This window comes from Manacus candei, unplaced genomic scaffold (assembly GCF_025592945.1).
Source record: "Manacus candei isolate 608988 ecotype Guabito, Panama unplaced genomic scaffold, ASM2559294v1 h1tg000064l, whole genome shotgun sequence".
Classification (NCBI taxonomy): domain Eukaryota; kingdom Metazoa; phylum Chordata; class Aves; order Passeriformes; family Pipridae; genus Manacus; species Manacus candei.
The window spans coordinates 251,716-270,570 of record NW_026138112.1 but is presented as its reverse complement, the minus strand read 5'-3'; the positions used below and the strand labels follow the sequence as shown (position 1 = coordinate 270,570).

Below are 18,855 nucleotides of genomic sequence, written 5' to 3'. Positions count from 1 at the left end.
TCCTCCCCTTTTCAGGGTGGAGCCCACCTGGCATTTCCACAACTGAAGGACTTCCTAAGCATCCTGGGTGGTTGGTAGGGGAAATCAGGTGGTTTAGAGGCATTTTGACTCTCATACTGAGAAATTAAATGCCCTGAAATGACTTTATCCAGTTGTCTTCCTTCTGGTGAGCCTCAAACAATTTGGGCCTTTCAGTTTAAGTCCTAGTGAGCAGCATAATAAGTATCTGCTCCTCTGTGGTGGGTTCCTTTGTTCTCTTCCCTCTCCTCTTGCTCAAAGGTGACCTGCAAATGACTTTTTAAAAGCTGGCCTTCCCACTCTCTTTAGTTTTCCTAATGATGTGTGAAAAGAGCCCGAAAGGCTCGAAAACACTTTTTAAAAACTTCATGGCAACTCTCATTTAATTTGGGTTTTTTTTTTCCTTGCTCCAGGGCTCGTGGGCTTATTCTCCAGGTATTTATTGCATTTATTATTAGCTCTTGAGTCTTAATTCGGCGTGTGCAGACCCGAGGAAACCGAAAGATTAATTAGTAATGAAAATGAATCAAAGTTAAAAACAAACCAAAGGCTTCCAACAGCCTGAGTTAATTATTTAATTGCTTAAATTTCGCTGGGGTGGTGGCACAGTCCCCTCCCCGTGACTGGAAGGCGTCAAACCAAGCAGAAGGTGAAAATAAATACCTTTTTCCTTCAAGCTTCCCCAAACCTTTGGTGTTCTCCTTGCTGTTAAGAAGGACTAAGTCAGAGCTGCTTTTTTTTTCCAGTGGAGTCACCTTTAGGAGGGTTGAGAGCACGGTGACATCATGAGTTCAGAGGGTCGGGTGACAGCCAGGAGGGTGTGTGAAGTGACACACGGGGTGGCTTTTGTGTCAGCTCCTGAAAGAGGAGAGCCTTGCAGGTGAAACCAAGAGCAGAAGCCTGATCCTGAGTCGTTGGGAAAGCTACTTTTCCAGCCTGTCTGAGCAGGAAGTTATTGGTTTACCTGTGGGGTTTGCAGGATGCAGGGGAAGGTGTTGCTGCAGTGAGGTGCTCTGTGCGTCTGCCTCCCGAGTCCCAGGGTCCTGGAACCCAAAATAACACCCCAAAATGCACCTACAGTACCCCCTGAGGATCCTGAAACCCGGGGCCTCCCGAGTCTGGGGTTCCTGGAACCACACCCCCCCAGAAATGGGAACCAGAGACCCTCAAAATGTACCCAGAGCCCCCCAAAATATACCCAGAGACCCCCAAAATGTATTCCCAGCCCCCCAAAATGTACCCAGAGACCCTCAAAATGTACCCTCAGTCCCCCCAGAATGTACCCTCAGCCCCCCAAAATGTACCCAGAGCCCCCAAAAACACACTCCAGGGACCCCAAAACCCAGGGCCTGCTGAGTCTGGGGGTCCTGGAACCACAACGCCTCAGAAATGGGAACCAGAGACCCTCAAAATGTACCCTCAGCCCCCTAAAATGTACCCAGAGACCCCCAAAATGAGGCTTTTCTTCTCCTGTGCCCACAGTGATGTGTTTTCTTGGTAGAGGAGCTGGTTTAATTAATGCTGGTGCGAGCCTTGATCTAAGTGATGGGAGATTCTTTGCCTTAAAATCAGAATTACTAGAAACACCTTGGCTTCAAGTTCTGCTTTTGTGAGCGTTCATTAAAATGTTTTGCCTGTGATACAACCCTTTGGCTCCTTTCTGTTCCCTTGGTAGGACATTTGCATGCCCTTAATATACAGAAGGTGAGGCAGGCAGAAGTACTTAGGGTGGTGAAATAGTGATTTTGTCAGGGATAACAATGATAAGCTGCAGGAGGGCTACACACTTCCTTAAAAAAAACCCCTGCTTTTTAGAGCCATGATTTCCTAAAAAAAGGCCTTGGGAAGGAAGGTGTCAACTCTCTGCAGCTCAGCTTCTGGGAGTGGGCCCCAGATGGACGTGGGTTGATAAATTGGGAAGTCGAGTTCCCGGCAGAGGAGTCTGGGAACTGCTCACAGGGATGCTCAGAACGGGCTCCCTGCGTGCCAAATCTTTCCAGATCCATTTTGGTCCCCGCTAGTCACTTGTGTCACAGCTGCCCTCGTGTCTCCAGCAACCCAAAATAACGTTGGGATGGGATCAGGGAGATGAATTTCCCTCTCCCCGTTCTTCTCCCAGCGTTAGGATTGTTTAAAACCCTGGGTTTGGTTTTTAACCCCGTCTGGTTTTTCTTGTATTTTCTGGTGTAGCTTTCTGCTGCACCATGAAATAGCATAATAAGTAATAAATAATAAAACCATAAAGTAGCAGAAAATGTCCTCTTTGCTATTCCATTTGTATTTCATTTTTGGTCATTGTGTTCTATTTGTGTTCCTTTCTGCTGGGTAAAGTATTTCTTTACTCCATCTCTGCCACTGGACTGTTTTTTCCTGAATCCTTCCCTCCAGGGATCCCTTAGCCAAGCTACCTGTGGCAAAACCAGTGTATCCAAATAACTGGAATGAAAAAACTGGAAATGAGGGCAGGAAGGCTTGGGAATTTTGGCCCGTATAATCCAGTTTTGCTCTGGGAGGCACCTCACCCTGAGCAGTCCATCATTATCTCTCACTTCAGAACAGTATTAAAAAAAAGTCCTACTTATATTTAATTGATATAAATATAATTGATTGATATTTAATGTTGCTGGTTTTGGTTGTGATTGAGGCACTTCCCAACTTTTCTTGATGAAGAGGTGTTTTGCTGTTGAACCTTCTGAGTTACCACTGCCTTCACTTGAGCCTTAGAGGGAAGATGAAGCTGAGGAGCAATTTGAACCAACTTAAAGGCAGTTGGACTTGGGTTTGCATGTTTAATTGGACCTTATTCGTGAGCCTGCTGAGGGGGGCACTGGCTGGATACCTTAATTAACCACAGGAAGGGCTGCTGGGTTGCTTTTGGTGGCGTCAGGATGAAAGCTCTGAGGTGCTCGTTGCAGCAAGACAATGCAAAATACTCATTATTTTACTTGCTTATCAACAGGCACCCGTTTAAACAGGGCTGGGGCTGGAGACTGTTACTTGAGCAAGATTCCTACTGACTTCAATAAAATGCATTGACATTGTAAGGACTTCATAATAAGATCTTTTGAGTATTAACAGATGGTCGCTGACTGCCTGAAACAAAGTTGTTGGGGGTTTTTTTTTTTGGGTTTGTTGATCACCGCAGGTATCTGGAAACCGAACAGACTTTGCCTTCTGGAAAGCAAACCTGACTGTGAAACAAAGGGGTTTCTCTCTCCATCCCCCTTTTTCCCCGCTGCAAATTCTTTAGAGAAAACGTGGGGGGAAAACCACAATCTGATTTCTGAGGTGTCTCATCCGAGGGCTTTGGTGCTCAGCCCGACGTGGGGTGGTGAGACCGGCCCTGGAGGGGTGCAGCCAACAAAACTGCCTGACCCCAGCATCCTGTTCCAGCAGAAACCCAGGGATGGTCCCTCTGACCTGCCGTTTGAAGTGAAATTCTGCAGTGCCAGCAGTACAGGAGCCATGAAGGAAAGCAGTTTGTCTTTGCTGCTGCCATGGACCCAATGAGCAGAGCCTCGACTGTTTGGAAAATGTTCCCGTTAACAGTTTTTCTTTTGTGTATTTGTCAGTTTATGTATTAGTTGCAGTTGTACTTTGCACAAACACTAATTAGACAGCCATCAACACTCAGGGCCAAAGGCTTCCTAACAATGCAACTGTGATAGCAGTGTCTTAATTGGTTGAGTATAATTGTCATTAGGCAACGATAAAGACATCTGGGGCTCTGGAGAGAGATCAGCGTCCCCCTCCTCCTCTTCCCCAGATTGGTTCTGGCTTGTGCCATCCAACACAGTTGAGCTTTTTCAGATGAGATTCTGTGTTTTGACCAGTTTCCTGATGTTTTTCTCCTTATGAAATCGTCTGCCTCTTCAGCACCACTTCATTAGAGCCGTGCCCAGCCTCCCTCTCCGCTCCCTCCCACATGTGCTCCACACTCCACCACCTGCTTCCCGGGGACAACAGCAGCTTTTAACCCCCAGCTCCTTCTGCTTCCACTCACAGGAGAGGGCACGGGGAAAATGTTCATCTCATTATGGCATTACTGCCAGGAAAAAGTAGTCAAAATGCTTTTGATTAGTCAGGAGGTATTTTTATTATAGTTCGTTTGTAGATAACACACGAATTTAATTCTTTCCCCGTTTCTCTCTGCCATGTGCATTCCATCTAGGGTTGCTCCATCCCAGCAAGGTTTTTATGCATGTCTGTAAAGCTTAAGCTGAATTTCCAGGCTAATTTTGACAGCTATAGACATATCTGTCCAGAATTACAGTGCTGGCTTGTTCTTGAGGAGGAGTATATTTAGAAAAATACAACTCTTGTCTTTCTCATGTGTATATACCGAAATATTCCAAAGAACAAGGGCAAAGGGGAGCGTGAGTCCCTCAGAGAAGCTGAGTTATTTGTGTGGAGAGTCTCTGTTGAACATCAGAGAGGGATAACTGTGCCTGTGAGGAGGACAAAGACCCAGAGCTGAGCGCCAGGCGTGGCGCGGATGGAACTCCGGGGAAGGGGGATCGGGAGAGGGGGGATTTGGGGTTGGAAGCAAAACAGTCTTCTTGTTGCTCCCTGTTGTGCTCAGGAGAGCAAGACTTGGAACAGCCCTCGAAATGAAGTAAAGCAGGTGTGGTCTCTTCTGTTGGCTTATTTTAGGTTTTGGGGTTGGTTTGTTGGGTTTTCTCAGTGCAAGTGTCTTATGTGAGATATTGAAGTATTTACCTGCCACTGCAATAACCATCTCATGGCACCTGTCAGGGGGAAAACACAGCAGCTGAGTGCTGTTGGTATCACAACAAATAGTGTATTCATTGTTGGATTAAACAGGAAGGCAGTTTTGAGTTGTTTGGGGTTTTCTTTTTCACTCCAGCAGAGAGCTAAGTGAGCATTTCATAACCATCCTGGTAGAAATATCAGTGAGTGAATGGGTTTGGAGTACTGTGCATGTTCTTGGGCAGAAGGCTTGCATCTGTGGTTATTTCATTGAGTAATCCAAAAGAGATTTTCAGGGCAAAATGTAAAAGTTGTGATAGAAATGAATAGAAATCCTGAAATTACCTAGAAACAGGCTCTGTGAAGTGCAGCATGTTCTTCTCCCCAGCCATCTACACTGACAGGGCAGATTTGCCAATTATCTGCCATAGAGCAGCCTTTTTATTTATTTATTTATTTATTTTTACAGCAAGGCAACGCTTTAATAGTTTAAAAGCCTTTTGTTGTGGTTACAAATTGAAAGTGTGCTGCTCTTTACAGCAGCATTAAAAGCTGGGGGAGTTGAACCATCAGATTTTCTTAGTTCTGAACTGGATTCACCTGGGTTTGAAAACATTCCAGGTCAGTGCTGGTCCAGTCCCAGTGTGTGCTGGAAAGGGGCCCGTGGGGAGATAGTTTGTGTCTCCCATTTTCCCAGCACTGGTCCCCTGCCCAGTCCTAGATCTCCACTCATGTTTCCAGCATGGTCTTGTGACACCCCTCCAAATCCTTGAGGGATTGGCTGGGAAGGGTGGGAATGGTGGTGTGGAGTGGGAAATGGAGTAAGAGGGATGCAGGAAGGATGGGGCAGTGAAGGTTTAGTCCTGAGGAACACAGAGCACTTGTCCTGTGCTGGGAGTGCTGGGATTGCTGGACAGACACCTGAAGGTAGGTTTGGGTGCTTGCAGGGTTCTCCTGGCACAGACACTGCTCCCTGTTCTGTGCCATGACAGAACTGGAGGGAGCACCCTGTTATGGGTTGTTCTGCAGCATCTGAACCCCCTGGAGCACCCCTGGGTGCTGGGACAAGCACAGACAGTGCTCCCTGTTCTCTGCCATGACAGAACTGGAGGGAACACTGTGTCCAGGACCCTGTCCTGGGTCGTTCTGCAGCATCTGAACCCCCTGGAGCACCCCTGGGTGCTGGGACGAGCTCGTGTGTTCACAGGGCCTGGCTGCAGGTGGGAGAGCAGAGTGGTTTCATGGTTCAGAAGTGAGAGCTCTCCAGCACGTGCTCATCTTGGGAGACAGAGGAGTGAGGATGAGGGGGCTGCAGGGTGGGCTGATGCAGAGCCCCCTGAGCAGAGCCAGGTCCCAGCAGCAGCACATCAGAATTGGAGTCAAATTGATGTCAAACTGCTGGGCAGAAGCGTTTGGTTCTGTTCCAGCTTGAGCTCAGCCTACAGGTGGTTCTTCATGAGCAAAGAACAGCTCAAAACTAAGTTTTGACATGGTTGAATTCTGAGATAAAATTAATTTAAGCATTTACCGTGGTGCTGTGGTGTTGGATTTTTAATCCCAGAATTGCAGCATTATTTTTTGTGCTTGGTAGAGTGTCCTGAGCCCTGGATCCCTCGTGTTCTGTGCTGTGTAGGGAACCCAGATGGAGTGAGCTCAGGGGATTATCCAGCCCTGTGCCTCTCCTCTATTCTTGGCATTGTCTTCTCCATCTCAGTCTTTCTTTTATAAATAAGAAATATATCTATATACCCCTTGACTGGACTATGTGAGAGCTACACTAGGAGGAGATGCTGTTCTTCCTTATTTACTTAGGGATGACAACAAACATTCTGTCAGTTCTGTCAATTCTACCAGTATTTTATGTCTCCCTCGAAATTCACTTCTCAGGGTCACTTAGGGACAGGAGAATTTTGGCTTCCCTTGGGAATAATCTGCTGCTCTTGGCATTTAGGAGAAGCTTGAAAACACGACCCCAACCAACTGCTAACACAAGGAAACGAAAATCAGCTCAAAATTAAAATGCTTCCAGAATGTCTTGTGTGCCTGGTGTTGAAGGGGACTGCAGCAGATCCGTGCAGTTCCCTGCCCTGTTGTGTTTTATCTCCCAAATTTAAATTGGAACGAGCCCTTTCCAGTTTTTCAGACTGAAGATATTTGTTGTGAACGGATCTGGACTTGCTTGTCTGATCCAACAGGAGACATTTTGCTTTGGGGAAACTTCTTGCTTGATCTGTCCTTTTTTTAAAGTGGTGCTGCTGTAAATTGGAAAGGAAAGCAGGATTCTGGAGAAGGAGGAAAAGGGAGAAGTGCTGTCCCACCCTGTTCTCCCATTTCCTTCTGTCTTGCCCTGTAAAGCCCCGGCAGAGGCACCAGGTGACAAGGACACCGTTCCCCTCCCCTCCTGGGCAGTGCAGAGGATTCATGTGCATCTCTGTCTCTCTCTGCCTGACACGTTTCACCTCCCCCTTGGGCACTTGAATTAGTTGTATAAATTGGAGCATTTTCACCCAGAGCTGTTGGGAGTGACCTGATCCAGGGCACCTGGATCCAGAGCGTGGCCCTGCCCAGGGAACTGGGTACCTGAGTGCAAGCCCAGCACCCTCTAAACCTTTGTGAACCACTGTCCTTCCCCTCCTGTGTAAATAACTCTCTGATCTTCCTCATTCCTAACCACCAGACAGCCATTCCTAACCACCAGACCTTGGGGGTTTGTAAGAATCATTCTTTTGTCATACTTTTCCCCCAAAAAGTCAGGATGTGACAACAAATCCGACAGAGGAGGAAGCACCTTTGATTTTCCAAAAGAATCCAAGTATCAGCTATGGCAGAGAAAGAGTGAGCCTCTGACAGTGTTGTCACAGTTCTGTCAAAACTGATCTAAGTAATTATTGAACTGTTCCAAATGGCTGTTGAACTGTGGTCTTTGACCAGTTCTAGAAGAAGCTTCTCCTCTGTTTTGCCTGCAGTGTTTTTTTTTTTCCTCTAATAATATGTTATGTGGGCTTAGGTGACCCAGAGCAGTCAACCTCTTGCTTGCTGAACATTCATTCATTTGGATATATTCAGTTTTATCTGAGAAGTTTCGTTCTTTTTTCATTTTCTCATTGACAAACTGATGCTAAACTACAGTTTTTGTGATATTTTGGTGAGCCTTCTGCGAAGATAAAAGCCTCAATTTTAAAGACAACGCTTAGTTGAATTAATTAATTAGTCTTCAGAGACGTAGGTAAATCTGCCCTGTTGCTGAGGCATTGAGAAATTTCTTTCTATAAAGAGCAGTAGGTTGGGTGGGTGCTTGTATGTCCTTGGATAAATGCTCTGATTCAACAGCCTTTCCCTGGCACCACCACAGTCACAAATCTTTAAGGACTGAAAAGAGGCAGTTTGAAGTTTTGCCATGATGTAATTTGGGCTCATTACTGGTCACCTTTTCTTCTGCTGAGCCCTCTCTCCTTGCATGTTAATACTGAGTTGGTAACCTGTGGTAGCTCAGATGTGTGGCTCTTAAAGCTCCAATTTACCTGCCTTGGTAGCCTTGGTGCCACACTCAATAAAAGGGAATAAAATGAGCAAAAGTGGGTGGATTTGTACACAGAGGGAGTGACCAGTGGGAGGATCAGTCCAGGAGCTGTAAATGGTGTTGGGTTTTAAGACACTGTTTTTTCCACCCTTCTGCAGCTCCTCTCCTTTCTGCTGAGCCCTCTTTCAGTGCATGTTAATACTGAATTGGTAACCTGTGGTAGCTCAGTTGTGTGGGTCTCACAGCTCCAGTTTACCTGTCTCTGTAGCCTTAATTCATAAACAGGGAGTAAAATGTGCAAAGTTGATGGGCTTGTTCACAGAGGATCAGTCCAGGAGCTGTAAATGGTGTTGGGTTTTAAGACATTTTTTGTTTCTTCCTCCTTTCTCCTCCAGCTCCTCTCCTTTCTGCTGAGCCCTCTCTCCTTGCATGTTAGTAGTAAAGTTAATACTGAGTTGGTAACCTGTGGTAGCTCAGTTGTGTGGCTCTTGTAACTCCAATTTACCTGTCTTGGTAGCCTTGGTGCCACATCCAGTACAAAGGAGTAAAATGTGCAAAGTCTGTACAGCAAAGAGTTATAAATGGTGTTGGGTTTTAAGACACTTTTTGTTTCTTCCTCCCTTCTCCTGCAGCTCCTCTCCTTTCTGCTGAACCCTCTTTCAGTGCATGTTAATATTGAGTTGGTAACCTGTGGCAGCTCAGTTGTGTGGGTCTCACAGCTCCAGTTTACCTGTCTCTGTAGCTTTAATTCATAAACAGGGAGTAAAATGTGCAAAGTTGATGGGCTTGTTCACAGAGGATCAATCCAGGAGCTGTAAATGGTGTTGGGTTTTAAGACACTGTTTTTTCCACCCTTCTGCAGCTCCTCTCCTTTCTGCTGAGCCCTCTTTCAGTGCATGTTAATACTGAGTTGGTAACCTGTGGTAGCTCAGTTGTGTGGGTCTCACAGCTCCAATTTACCTGTCTTGGTAGCCTTAATTCAATAACAGGGAGTAAAATGTGCAAAGTTGATGGGCTTGTCCACAGGGGATCAGTCCAGGAGCTGTAAATGGTGTTGGGGTTTAAGACATTTTTTGTTTCTTCCTCCCTTCTCCTGCAGCTCCTCTCCTTTCTGCTGAGCCCTCTCTCCTTGCATGTTAGTAGTAAAGTTAATATTGAGTTGGTAACCTGTGGTAGCTCAGTTGTGTGGGTCTCACAGCTCCAGTTTACCTGTCTCTGTAGCTTTAATTCATAAACAGGGAGCACAATGTGCAAAGTTGATGGGCTTGTTCACAGGTGATCGGTCCAGGAGCTGTAAATGGTGTTGGGTTTTAAGACACCTTTTGTTTCTTCCTCCCTTGTCCTGCACTACCTGTCAGATGCTTTGGGGTGAGTAACAGCCTTCTTTTGCAGATACACCTCAGGAGAAGTGAGGCTGTGGGACACTCGCACCTGGGACTACACAGCCCCCATCCTGGAAGCCGTGCCCGGCGCTGGCGAGGCTGGCCCGCGGCCACACGTCTCCTTTGTGAGGATAAACAGCTCCCTGGCTGTGGCAGCTCACGAGGACGGTGAGGAACCACAACTCTCCTCCCTATTAAAGACAGGGAAAAAAAACCAACCAAACCAAAACAAAAAACCAACAACCAGGCTTTACAAAAATGAAGCAGCTGTGCTCAGCTTTTTGTGTGTCTGTAATCCTGTGTATCCACACACACACACACACACACACACACACACACACTCTTGCTTTTATGTGAGAAAGTTGGCCAATAACCCTAAATGCATTAGGAGGCATTGGAACACAGCACCCATTAAAACTGAGCTTTAATTCCTACTGGAGCTGCTACACAAAGCTTTGAGTGCCAGGCTGTAGTCCAGCCAAGCTATCTTAAGCAAATAACTTGTTTTGCTATAAAAATATTAAATATTCTTCCACCAGCCTTCTCCTCTGTCCAAAACTCCCTTGGGGTGCTGTGGAGCTTTGTTATGGGAATGGTGGTAAACTTGCATGTCTGATTAATCCACATCCCTCTCCCTCTTGGCTCAGTGTGTGGATGCACTGAAGTATTGTTTGTGGTGGGTTATTATATACTTTGATACAGAGAATAAAAGCCTTGACCTAATATTTACTGAAGCCCTCGTAAAATCCTGGTTGTATGCATTGTTTTAAATATCCTCAGAGGTTTTACATAATGGACAAGAAGAGCCAAAGACCAACATCTTCTGGATGTGGGAACAGCAAATAAAAAAAGTCAGGTTTGGACAGTGCTGACCGACTGGGATCCTGAGCTGAGGGGCTCAGGCAGAATCAACTCCTGTCATCTTTCTTTAAAATCTGTAATTTGACACTTAAAATATCTCCTGGGTATAAATAAAGCATACTTAGAGAGCTTTGTACACATACTGCCTTTGATCCTGGCATTTCTACAGCTGAAAACAAAACTAGGGATGGATACTGCAAACCGAATTTTATTTTAAAAGTAAATTAAATGCTGTATGTGTTTTAAGATCATCAGCATCCTTAGCTGTGTTTCTAGCTTGGATCACGTTAGAATGGTTTTCTGTGCTAAAAATTGTTGATTTTTCCACACTTTCTGACAACAGCAGATCTGGTGTCGCTCATGTAAGATTATTTACTCGAGTCACAGGAATTATGACACAGTGATAGTTTAAAATGATGGCTTTTTGTCCAGTCTGCCAAACAACAACTAGCAGAGGGTCTTTTGTTTGTTTTCTAGTTTCCCACTGCCTAATCTAATAATTTGTCTGGGTTTTTTTGCCTGTCATACTCCTGGTTGTCAGCGCTGTGACTGAACTAGTTTGCATAAAGCTCGGCGTCCTTTCTTCTTCTGGGTAGAAATTTTAATAGGCTCCATGATATGGCAGTGACTCTGATTCGAGGAGCCTGGTCAGAATAGATTAGTTTCTATGGGAATAGGGAATTCTAAAGCCTCATTTTAGAAATGTTTACTAACTGCAAGCTGGAAGCACATATTTACAATTTGGTGGAGGGAGTTGTTTTGAATTCGGGGAGGGCGAGGACGACTTTGAAGATAATGTGTTTGATTGTTCTTTGTTGTACTTTTCCAGCTCCCCTTTTTTCTCTTTGTTTGTAAGTTTGACTAGCACAGAGAAACCATCTGGTAGTGTTGGAGGTGGTGCTGTCAGGCACAGTCTAGACTTTCCCTGTCGAATCCCTGGCTCCCAGACTCGTCCCGATAACATCAGCTTCTCCCAGTTCAGCAGAGCTCACGCAGAGATGTCCTTGGCACCCGATCACAGGGAAGAGCTCAGGCAGATCCTGCTCACCCCATGCCTGCCTCACAGCCCTGCTTTGCCTCTTCCCCAGCAGCAAACACTTCCCAAGGCACGGGAAGTGGAGCAAGGAGAAGGCTCTGCCTTGCTGGGATGCCCGCATCCAAAGGGACTTGTAACTCCGCTAAGGAAAAGCGGAATTTTGGGGCTCCTGAGCATTTCTGGCGGTGCCAACCTGCAAGAAACAAGCTGCAAGGAGAGGGAAATGAGAGGGAAATGGATGGGGAGCAAATGAAGTTCCCCGTGCCCGTGCCAGCGCTCAGCGGGGGCACTGGATGTACACCTGGGGCAACGGGACTTGGCAACTCGATCCACAGTTGTGATTTTTGAATTCCAACCCACTGGCCTCATATTTCTTCTGCCTTGTTTCCTATTGTCAGCACTGGCAGCCCTCCAGTTTGATTTTACCACTAATTGTGTTGCACGTTACCGAACTGAAATGAATCAAATCAAAATGCTTTTTCCTGGAGCATTAGATAAAGCAGGCGAGGGTTCTGGGTAATGAGCAGATGCTGCTAATGCAGGGACAGGAGAGGCCTTGCCAGGACTCCATCTGCTCCATGCTTGCCTGGCTTTGGCTGGGAGCCACAGCTTTTGGGAAACAGCAGTCTGCTTTAGCCATGGCTCTCCCCCCTGCGCTCTGGAGTTTCATAGTTTGACTGGGGAACAATGTGCTGCAGCAAGAGAACATCCTTTTTGGATTCTTCCCTTTAAACACCGTGTCCGTCCTCATGTAGGCACAGCAGGGAGGTGCCCCACTTGCTGCCCTTTGTGGAGTGCTTGGAGACCCACTGGCAGGGCTTGGTGGTCCTTCCCAAGCTGCAGGGCAGCTCCATGGAGCACAGGAAGGTGGCTGCTGTGGGATCAGCAGTGCTCCTGCTTGCTGGCAGGCTCCAGGAGGGGAATTTTGGCACTGCTCCTTTTTGGGACTTCTGGAAACCTGCTGTCTTGTCCATTCTGGTGCCCTCAAAGCTGCCTGGGGGGTGTTGTCCCTTCTGTGCCCTCTTTGCAAGAAGTGGAGTGGTGGGTTTGGTGGCAGGACATGCCCTAGGAGAGCAGGAGCAGGGACAGACTGGCTCAGAGGAAGGGAGAAGTGAAGGACACTGCAGGATCTTTATTCCCGTTGGATACAGGTGGCTGTGGGTGCAAACATGTGGTTTGGGTAGGTGGTGTGTGATTTCCCACCACAGTCATGGGAATTCTGCCTCTTGCATCCCCAAGTTGGGAATGAAATACTCTCTGTCTTGCCTGTGCCTTCTCTGAGGGGCTGTCCAGGGTGGAAATCCCTGTGAGGAGGGGGGTGGAGATAAAACCTGGCAGCATTGGGAGGAAACCGGTGTGGTAATGGTGATGTGAGGACAAGACTTACCACAGGGGTCTGATCTCTCACTAAGCACCTGCTGGAAGTCAAAATAAAATGTAAAAAGTTAGTTAAGGAACTCCAAAGATCTGCTGAGGGTAAAGTGAATCCTCTGACTAGAAATGGTTAGGAGAAAAACTCAAAATTCACAAGAAGTTTGATACTCCAGGCTGGTGCTCATTTCCACCTCAATTCTTTTACTGTTTGTACTTCATAGGCTCATGATATGCCTGAAAAATATGAGGAGATAAATTCACCTTCTCAGTTTGAAGGAAAAACCCTCCTGTAAGGAGTCATAAAGTCAAAAAATACCTTGAGTTGGAAGGGACCCACAAGGATCGAGTCCAACTCCCAGGTGTTTTCAAAAGGCAAAAAAGAGTTTTATTTCATTTAAATCAAGGTAGAAAGGGCAAAATCACAACTCTCAAACAGGAACAACGTGGAGGTGATGTGAATTAAGCAGCTTCTGGCCTTCCCACAGGGCTGTGATTAGAATCTGAAGTGAAAACCATGAGCAGATTTGGATTCCCTGCTCCAGCACCGACAAAATCGTGTCTTTGCTTATTTTTCTTTGTGTTTGGTTTTGGTTTTTTTTTTTCAGATAATGCACATGTAAACTGCTTTACATCTTTCCCAAGGCTGACAGCAGCCACTAGCTGACAGCAAATGCCTGTCTTAATGTGGAAGAGCTGATGCAACGGGTCATGAGGGTCAGGGCTGGGATGTTCCACCCCGAGATCCAGCCTTGCCTCCCTCCCTCCCTGAGCAGGGAACCCAGGTGGGCACCTCTCCTCTGCTGTGCCCAGCTCAGGAGGAGCTCTGAGGGGCCTCTATTGCCCTGCCAAACACAGCCACTGTAATATTTACAAATGAGATTTCACTCTGTTTGCCTCTGTGTTTGTGCTGCCTCTCCTCCCCGACGGAGGATTAGAGGATTTTCTAGGAAAAGAAATACTTTTTTTTTTATTATTATTATTATTGATTCTGTGCTAAGTGTGTTGCCTGCAATACGTGAAAATAGATGTAAAAAAGCAGCTTGGAGGATGTCTTTTGTGCTCCCAGCTGCAAAGAGGAGACTCGTGGACAGAGAAGAGCCTCCAGCCATCCACCTTTGATACAGCAAGAGGCTGATGCCTCCTAAATTTGGAGTGAAGTTTGGAGTTCAGTCAGGATCAACAGTGCACTTTGTGAGGGTCAGCAGGCTCATGGTCAGTGTTTTATCCAAATACTTTCCAATCTGGAGCAAATTGCAATAAATGGACCTTTCATCAGGCCACAATTCAGCAATATATTGGATTAGAAGTTGAATTCTTTGTCTGATCTGGGACGCAGAGGGATAAACAACAAGGCTGGTGCAGTGACTGTCAAGTGTCAGTGGTTGCACTGCCTTGTCTCCTTGAGCCAAGACCAAATCTAAGCAAGCTGGAAAGCCTGAATCATTCTGGGGAGTTATTGTTGGAGTTCAGTTGGAACAACCACAGATTTTAGTGAGCTGTGACAACACTGCTGATCCTGACTTAGCGACTTCCTAACACTTCTGAGGCTTCAGTGCTAAAAAATAAAAGGGACAGTGAATGTTTGCAACCTGAGCTTCACCTTAGCAGAGAAATTGCCTTGGAAATGAAGTGCTGGAGGCAGGAACAGGGACTGTGGAGAGCAGTGATCTCATCTGACTGGTAAATCTTAGCCCTGATTTCTTTGATGTTGCCACACTAATAACTTTAAACTGTCACGTGGAGGGTTTTTTTTGCTCTTACACAAACGTGATGGACTGGTGCAGAGCCTTGTGTGCTCATAAATACATGTGGCTGTGTCTGCAGTGAAATGCAGAATATTCTGAGTAGCACCTGTAGCTTTACCTCTTGATAAATCCCGTGGAGTGGTGCTTTTTCTGTGGAAAGCTGGATAATGTTTTCCTGCTCTCATGCAGGAGTTGGACTCGATGATCCTTGTCAGTCCCTTCCAACTCAGGATATCCCACAAACTTTCCTTTTTACTCCTTCATTACATGTGAATTTGTCACTCGGGTTTTTGGTATTACCAGGGATGTTTCCACCATGTTGTGTGTCAGATTTTGCACACACTGTGCTTGCCTGATAACATTTTGTGCTATTTTGGACAGATTTTGCTATTGAACATCTGGTTGCAACCAAAAATACCCGTCTTGAAACCATTTTATTATTGCAGGAGCCATTTCCACCGTTGTCTCTTTTTGTGATGTTTGACATGCAATAATAATAATAATAATAATAATAGTAATAATAATAATAATAATGACTTGTTACCCAAAATTAGAGAGCAGAACTCTGAATTCTGGGTTTCCCAGTTTGCTCCTGTGGTCAGAAGAGGGTTCTTTGACTTCAGTGTGGGTTTTTTTGTATTTTCCAGAACTTTCATCCTTTAATACACCGCTGAAAACAGCGAAATGCTCATCACAGATGGTTGTAAACAAAAGGCTTCACTGAAAGCAAATCAACATCTTTTTTCCCCCCTCAGAAAAGTGGTTTTTAACTGGGATAAATATTCTACAAAACCAAAACTGAAAATCCTCCAGCCTGGAGGAGCTTGGCAGGGATACCCATGGGCTGCCCAGTCTGACATCGGTGATCTGAGATCCCCACAGGGTTTTATCACTGATGGGGGTTGATCTCCCTGTTTCTGACCTGTTTTCTCCCCTTTTTCTATCCTGGAGATGTCACTTTGTTTTAGGGCAGGCCCAGAGGTGCCTCAGTCGTGCTGCAGAGGGGAGGGAGCCTGTGCTGCCCATTTGGATTTGTTAACTGGTTTTAGGCTAAGTGGGAGCAATACAAGCTCCCAGTCTGGTTTTCCAACCCAGTTCAGCAGTTATTTACCTTTCAAGCAATTAACATAATTACCATTATGCTAAGAAGTAATTTTGGGAAGTTCTGCTCCGAGCCCTTACGGCTCCATCGGGACAGTTTTAGTCGGGACTTATCTTTTTGATGGAAGCCTAATTGCAGTTTTGGCTTTGTGTAAACAAACAGAGGCAGCTAATTGTTTAGGCAAATAGCAGATTAATTTAAATATTCATCCCTAATAAAACAAAAATGGTCCCCATTATGGTGCTCATTCCCATGGTGAGGAACATAAATATTCAGGGGGAGTGCCATTAGACAGGGATCTTAAGGATTATCTGCATTATTTCACATCGGTAGCACTTTCCAGATACCAAATAATCTTTACAAAAGCGAGCATAAATCAATTTAAACTCATTTAGATACCATTTCACTATGTGCAGTTTCATTACCACACTCTTGCTTCACCTCCTCTGGGACTGGGGGGGGTGTTTGCACACTGGCATCGGTGCCCATCCCCAGCTGCCTGTCGGGGCTTTTATGTCTCCTTTGAAGGAAGAGCTGCCATTAATCATTTCATCATTAATGCCTGAGTCGAGGGAAGGCTTCTCCAGCCCTTCCTCAAGATTGCTTCTCCCTTAATTCAGTGCAAAGGTGGCCCAGAAGGCTCCAGTTCCACCCAGCCCTTCTGTTCCCTCATCCGCTCCCGACCGCCTCGGGTTGCTCTTATTCAGATTATGGCTTTAATGCAGCAGCATTTTAAATAGAATATGGGGGGTCCCTGCTGGGAAAAATGCCATCAGAAATATGTTGTGTTTTGACTTCACTCCTGTATCCTTTGGGATTTGTACTCTTTTTGAATCACAGAATCTCTTGAGCTGGAAGGGACCCCCAAGGACCATCGAGTCGAGCTCCTGGCCCTGCACAGGACAGCCCCCAAAATCACACCACGTGCCACCAGTTCTTCTGCATTTTCTGTTTTCCCACAGCATCAGGATGAGGAGTTTTGCTGCTGGTTGTAAACTGTTGAAAATGGTGTTAAAATCCCTGACCTGTGCGTGCAGAGCTTCGGATTCCTCACTTTTAAACCTTTTCTGGGTGCAAAGCAAAGTGACTTAAATTTGAGCGTGGGTCTGCCCTTGGTGGTTTTTTGTGGTACTTGAGGGTGTGTTTGTAGTAGAACAAAAATTTGGGTGGCTGTTTATTCTGATCTTCTCCAAACATGGAAATGTGAGGGAAATCAAGGAGTCTTCCTCAGGGTAGATCCTGTTATTGGAAAGTCAAAAATTAGGGAATCACAAAGAGCAACAGAGCCTGGAATCAGAGATTCATGGGATGGTTTGAGTGGGAAGGGACCTTGAAGCTCATCTCATCCCACCCCCTGCCATGGGCAGGGACACCTCCCATTATCCCAGGTTGCTCCAAGCCCCGTCCAACCTGGCCTTGGACACTTCCAGGGATCCAGGGGCAGCCACAGCTTCTCTGGGCAACCTGTGCCAGGGCCTCCCCACCCTCACAGGGAAGAATTTCTTCCTCAGAAAACTGCTCTAAACCTTCAGCTTAAGGCCAGAGCACATACAGTTTCCCCTGAACCTGTTTTGTGGCTCAGAGGCAGCACAGCATCCCAAAGTTCTGCTTCCCTGCCCTGCAGTCTCCTCTCTGTACATTCCCTTTTTTTCAGGCCATGGATTTGAACTCACCCCTTTAAATGCTGTGGGAAAGCCTCGTTAAGTCCTGAGATGACCCCCACTGGTTCTTTTTTGGTGCCCAGGAACCGTCAGCGTTTGGAACCTGCTGCTGGGGCGGGGGCCAATCCATCATTACCAGCACAACCAGAGGATCCAGGCCCTGGCCCTGGGGCCGGAGGGCGCAGCCGTGGCCACGGCGTCGGGCTTCGAGGTCAAGGTGGAAACCCCCGAGGACAGAGGGTTCTGGCAAACCACAGCAACCTTTGAAATCCAGAAACTGGTGAGTCCCCAGCCTGCTCAGCTTCCCTCCAGGAGCTCCTGATCCAGTGATTCTTTCTGGTGCAAGCTAAGAGGGGTCTTGTAGAGCTCTTCCTGAACTAGAGAACAGCCTTATCAGCTGGGGGTTCTGGCTTTGGAGCAGGTTAATGGATGAGCCTTTCAGCACTGAAGAGCAAGGGTGAAATGCTGGCTTAGGCTACGAGTGAAAATGAACCCGAGTCCATATGGTGCAGGAGGTTGGCTGGCTTTAATTATTTTTTTTTTTTTCCCCCTGTCAACATTAGGTTGGCTCATTTTGTAAATCAGTTTTCTCGCATAGAATTGGAGCTGAAGCTCCAGGTCTCATTCCAGATCAGCTCTGTCTGATTAATTCTGAGGCAGGATATTGCAGGAGAGCTAATAGTATCACTTGTGAAGCTGGAACTCTTCGGGTTGCACCTTCTGTCAACTGAAGTTTTTGAGACTGTTTTAATTAAAAATCAAAAGCTGTCCCGTTCTCTCAAGTTTTACTGTGTCTCAGAGTATGAACTTTTCTTTGGTAGGGGAAGGAAGTGCAGGGGAATAATTGAGTACTGCAGCCCCTCTGCCATTGCAGGAAGCTGAGTGCACAGCTAAGGGGTGTGAAGGGATTTAAACCACCCCTGATTAATCCCCTCTTCCAAAGCTAAGTCAGCCTTGCAGTGCTTAAAATATTTGGGGATTTTGTTGATTTAAGAGGTTTTCCAGTAAAACCACCACTGTAGTTGAATCCATTTTTTGGATCTTGCTTGCTGTGACAAGTCAGTTTGTCCTGTGGGACACACAGATTCCACACTGTCTTCCAAGGCTGGGTTAGAAATCAACTGTTCAGGAGTTTAAACCCTTCCCACGGTGAGACTTTTCAGCTGTATCTTCATTATTTACTGAAATGGGAAGAGCAACATCCTCATGGTCTCGTGACAGAGGATTTGGGAGCTGGCATTTGGGCTGTCCTAGAGGGGTGTGATATCTTTGTTATAGGGTAACCCTACATGATTGCAGGGTAAACATCAACTGTTCCAATTCCATGTGAGTTGTATCGATGTGTTTCCTCTTCTGGAGCACCTTATTCACATTCCAGCCACAATATTTCCTTTGTGTGCTTCTCTGTCCTTCAGCTGATGAGTGTGTTAAGTTTTGCTCCTTTCT

General features: G+C 46.2%; 1 protein-coding gene across 1 annotated transcript in view; it reads left to right on the top strand.

Annotated features, from left to right (window-relative positions):
* The window catches only part of FBXW8 (F-box and WD repeat domain containing 8), a 55,334-nt gene that overhangs the window by 17,096 nt on the left and 19,383 nt on the right, over nucleotides 1-18,855 (top strand). The window contains 2 exon segments of the mRNA XM_051805499.1: nucleotides 9,641-9,798; nucleotides 17,493-17,689. Of these exon segments, the coding sequence (XP_051661459.1) occupies nucleotides 9,641-9,798; nucleotides 17,493-17,689 (355 nt within the window).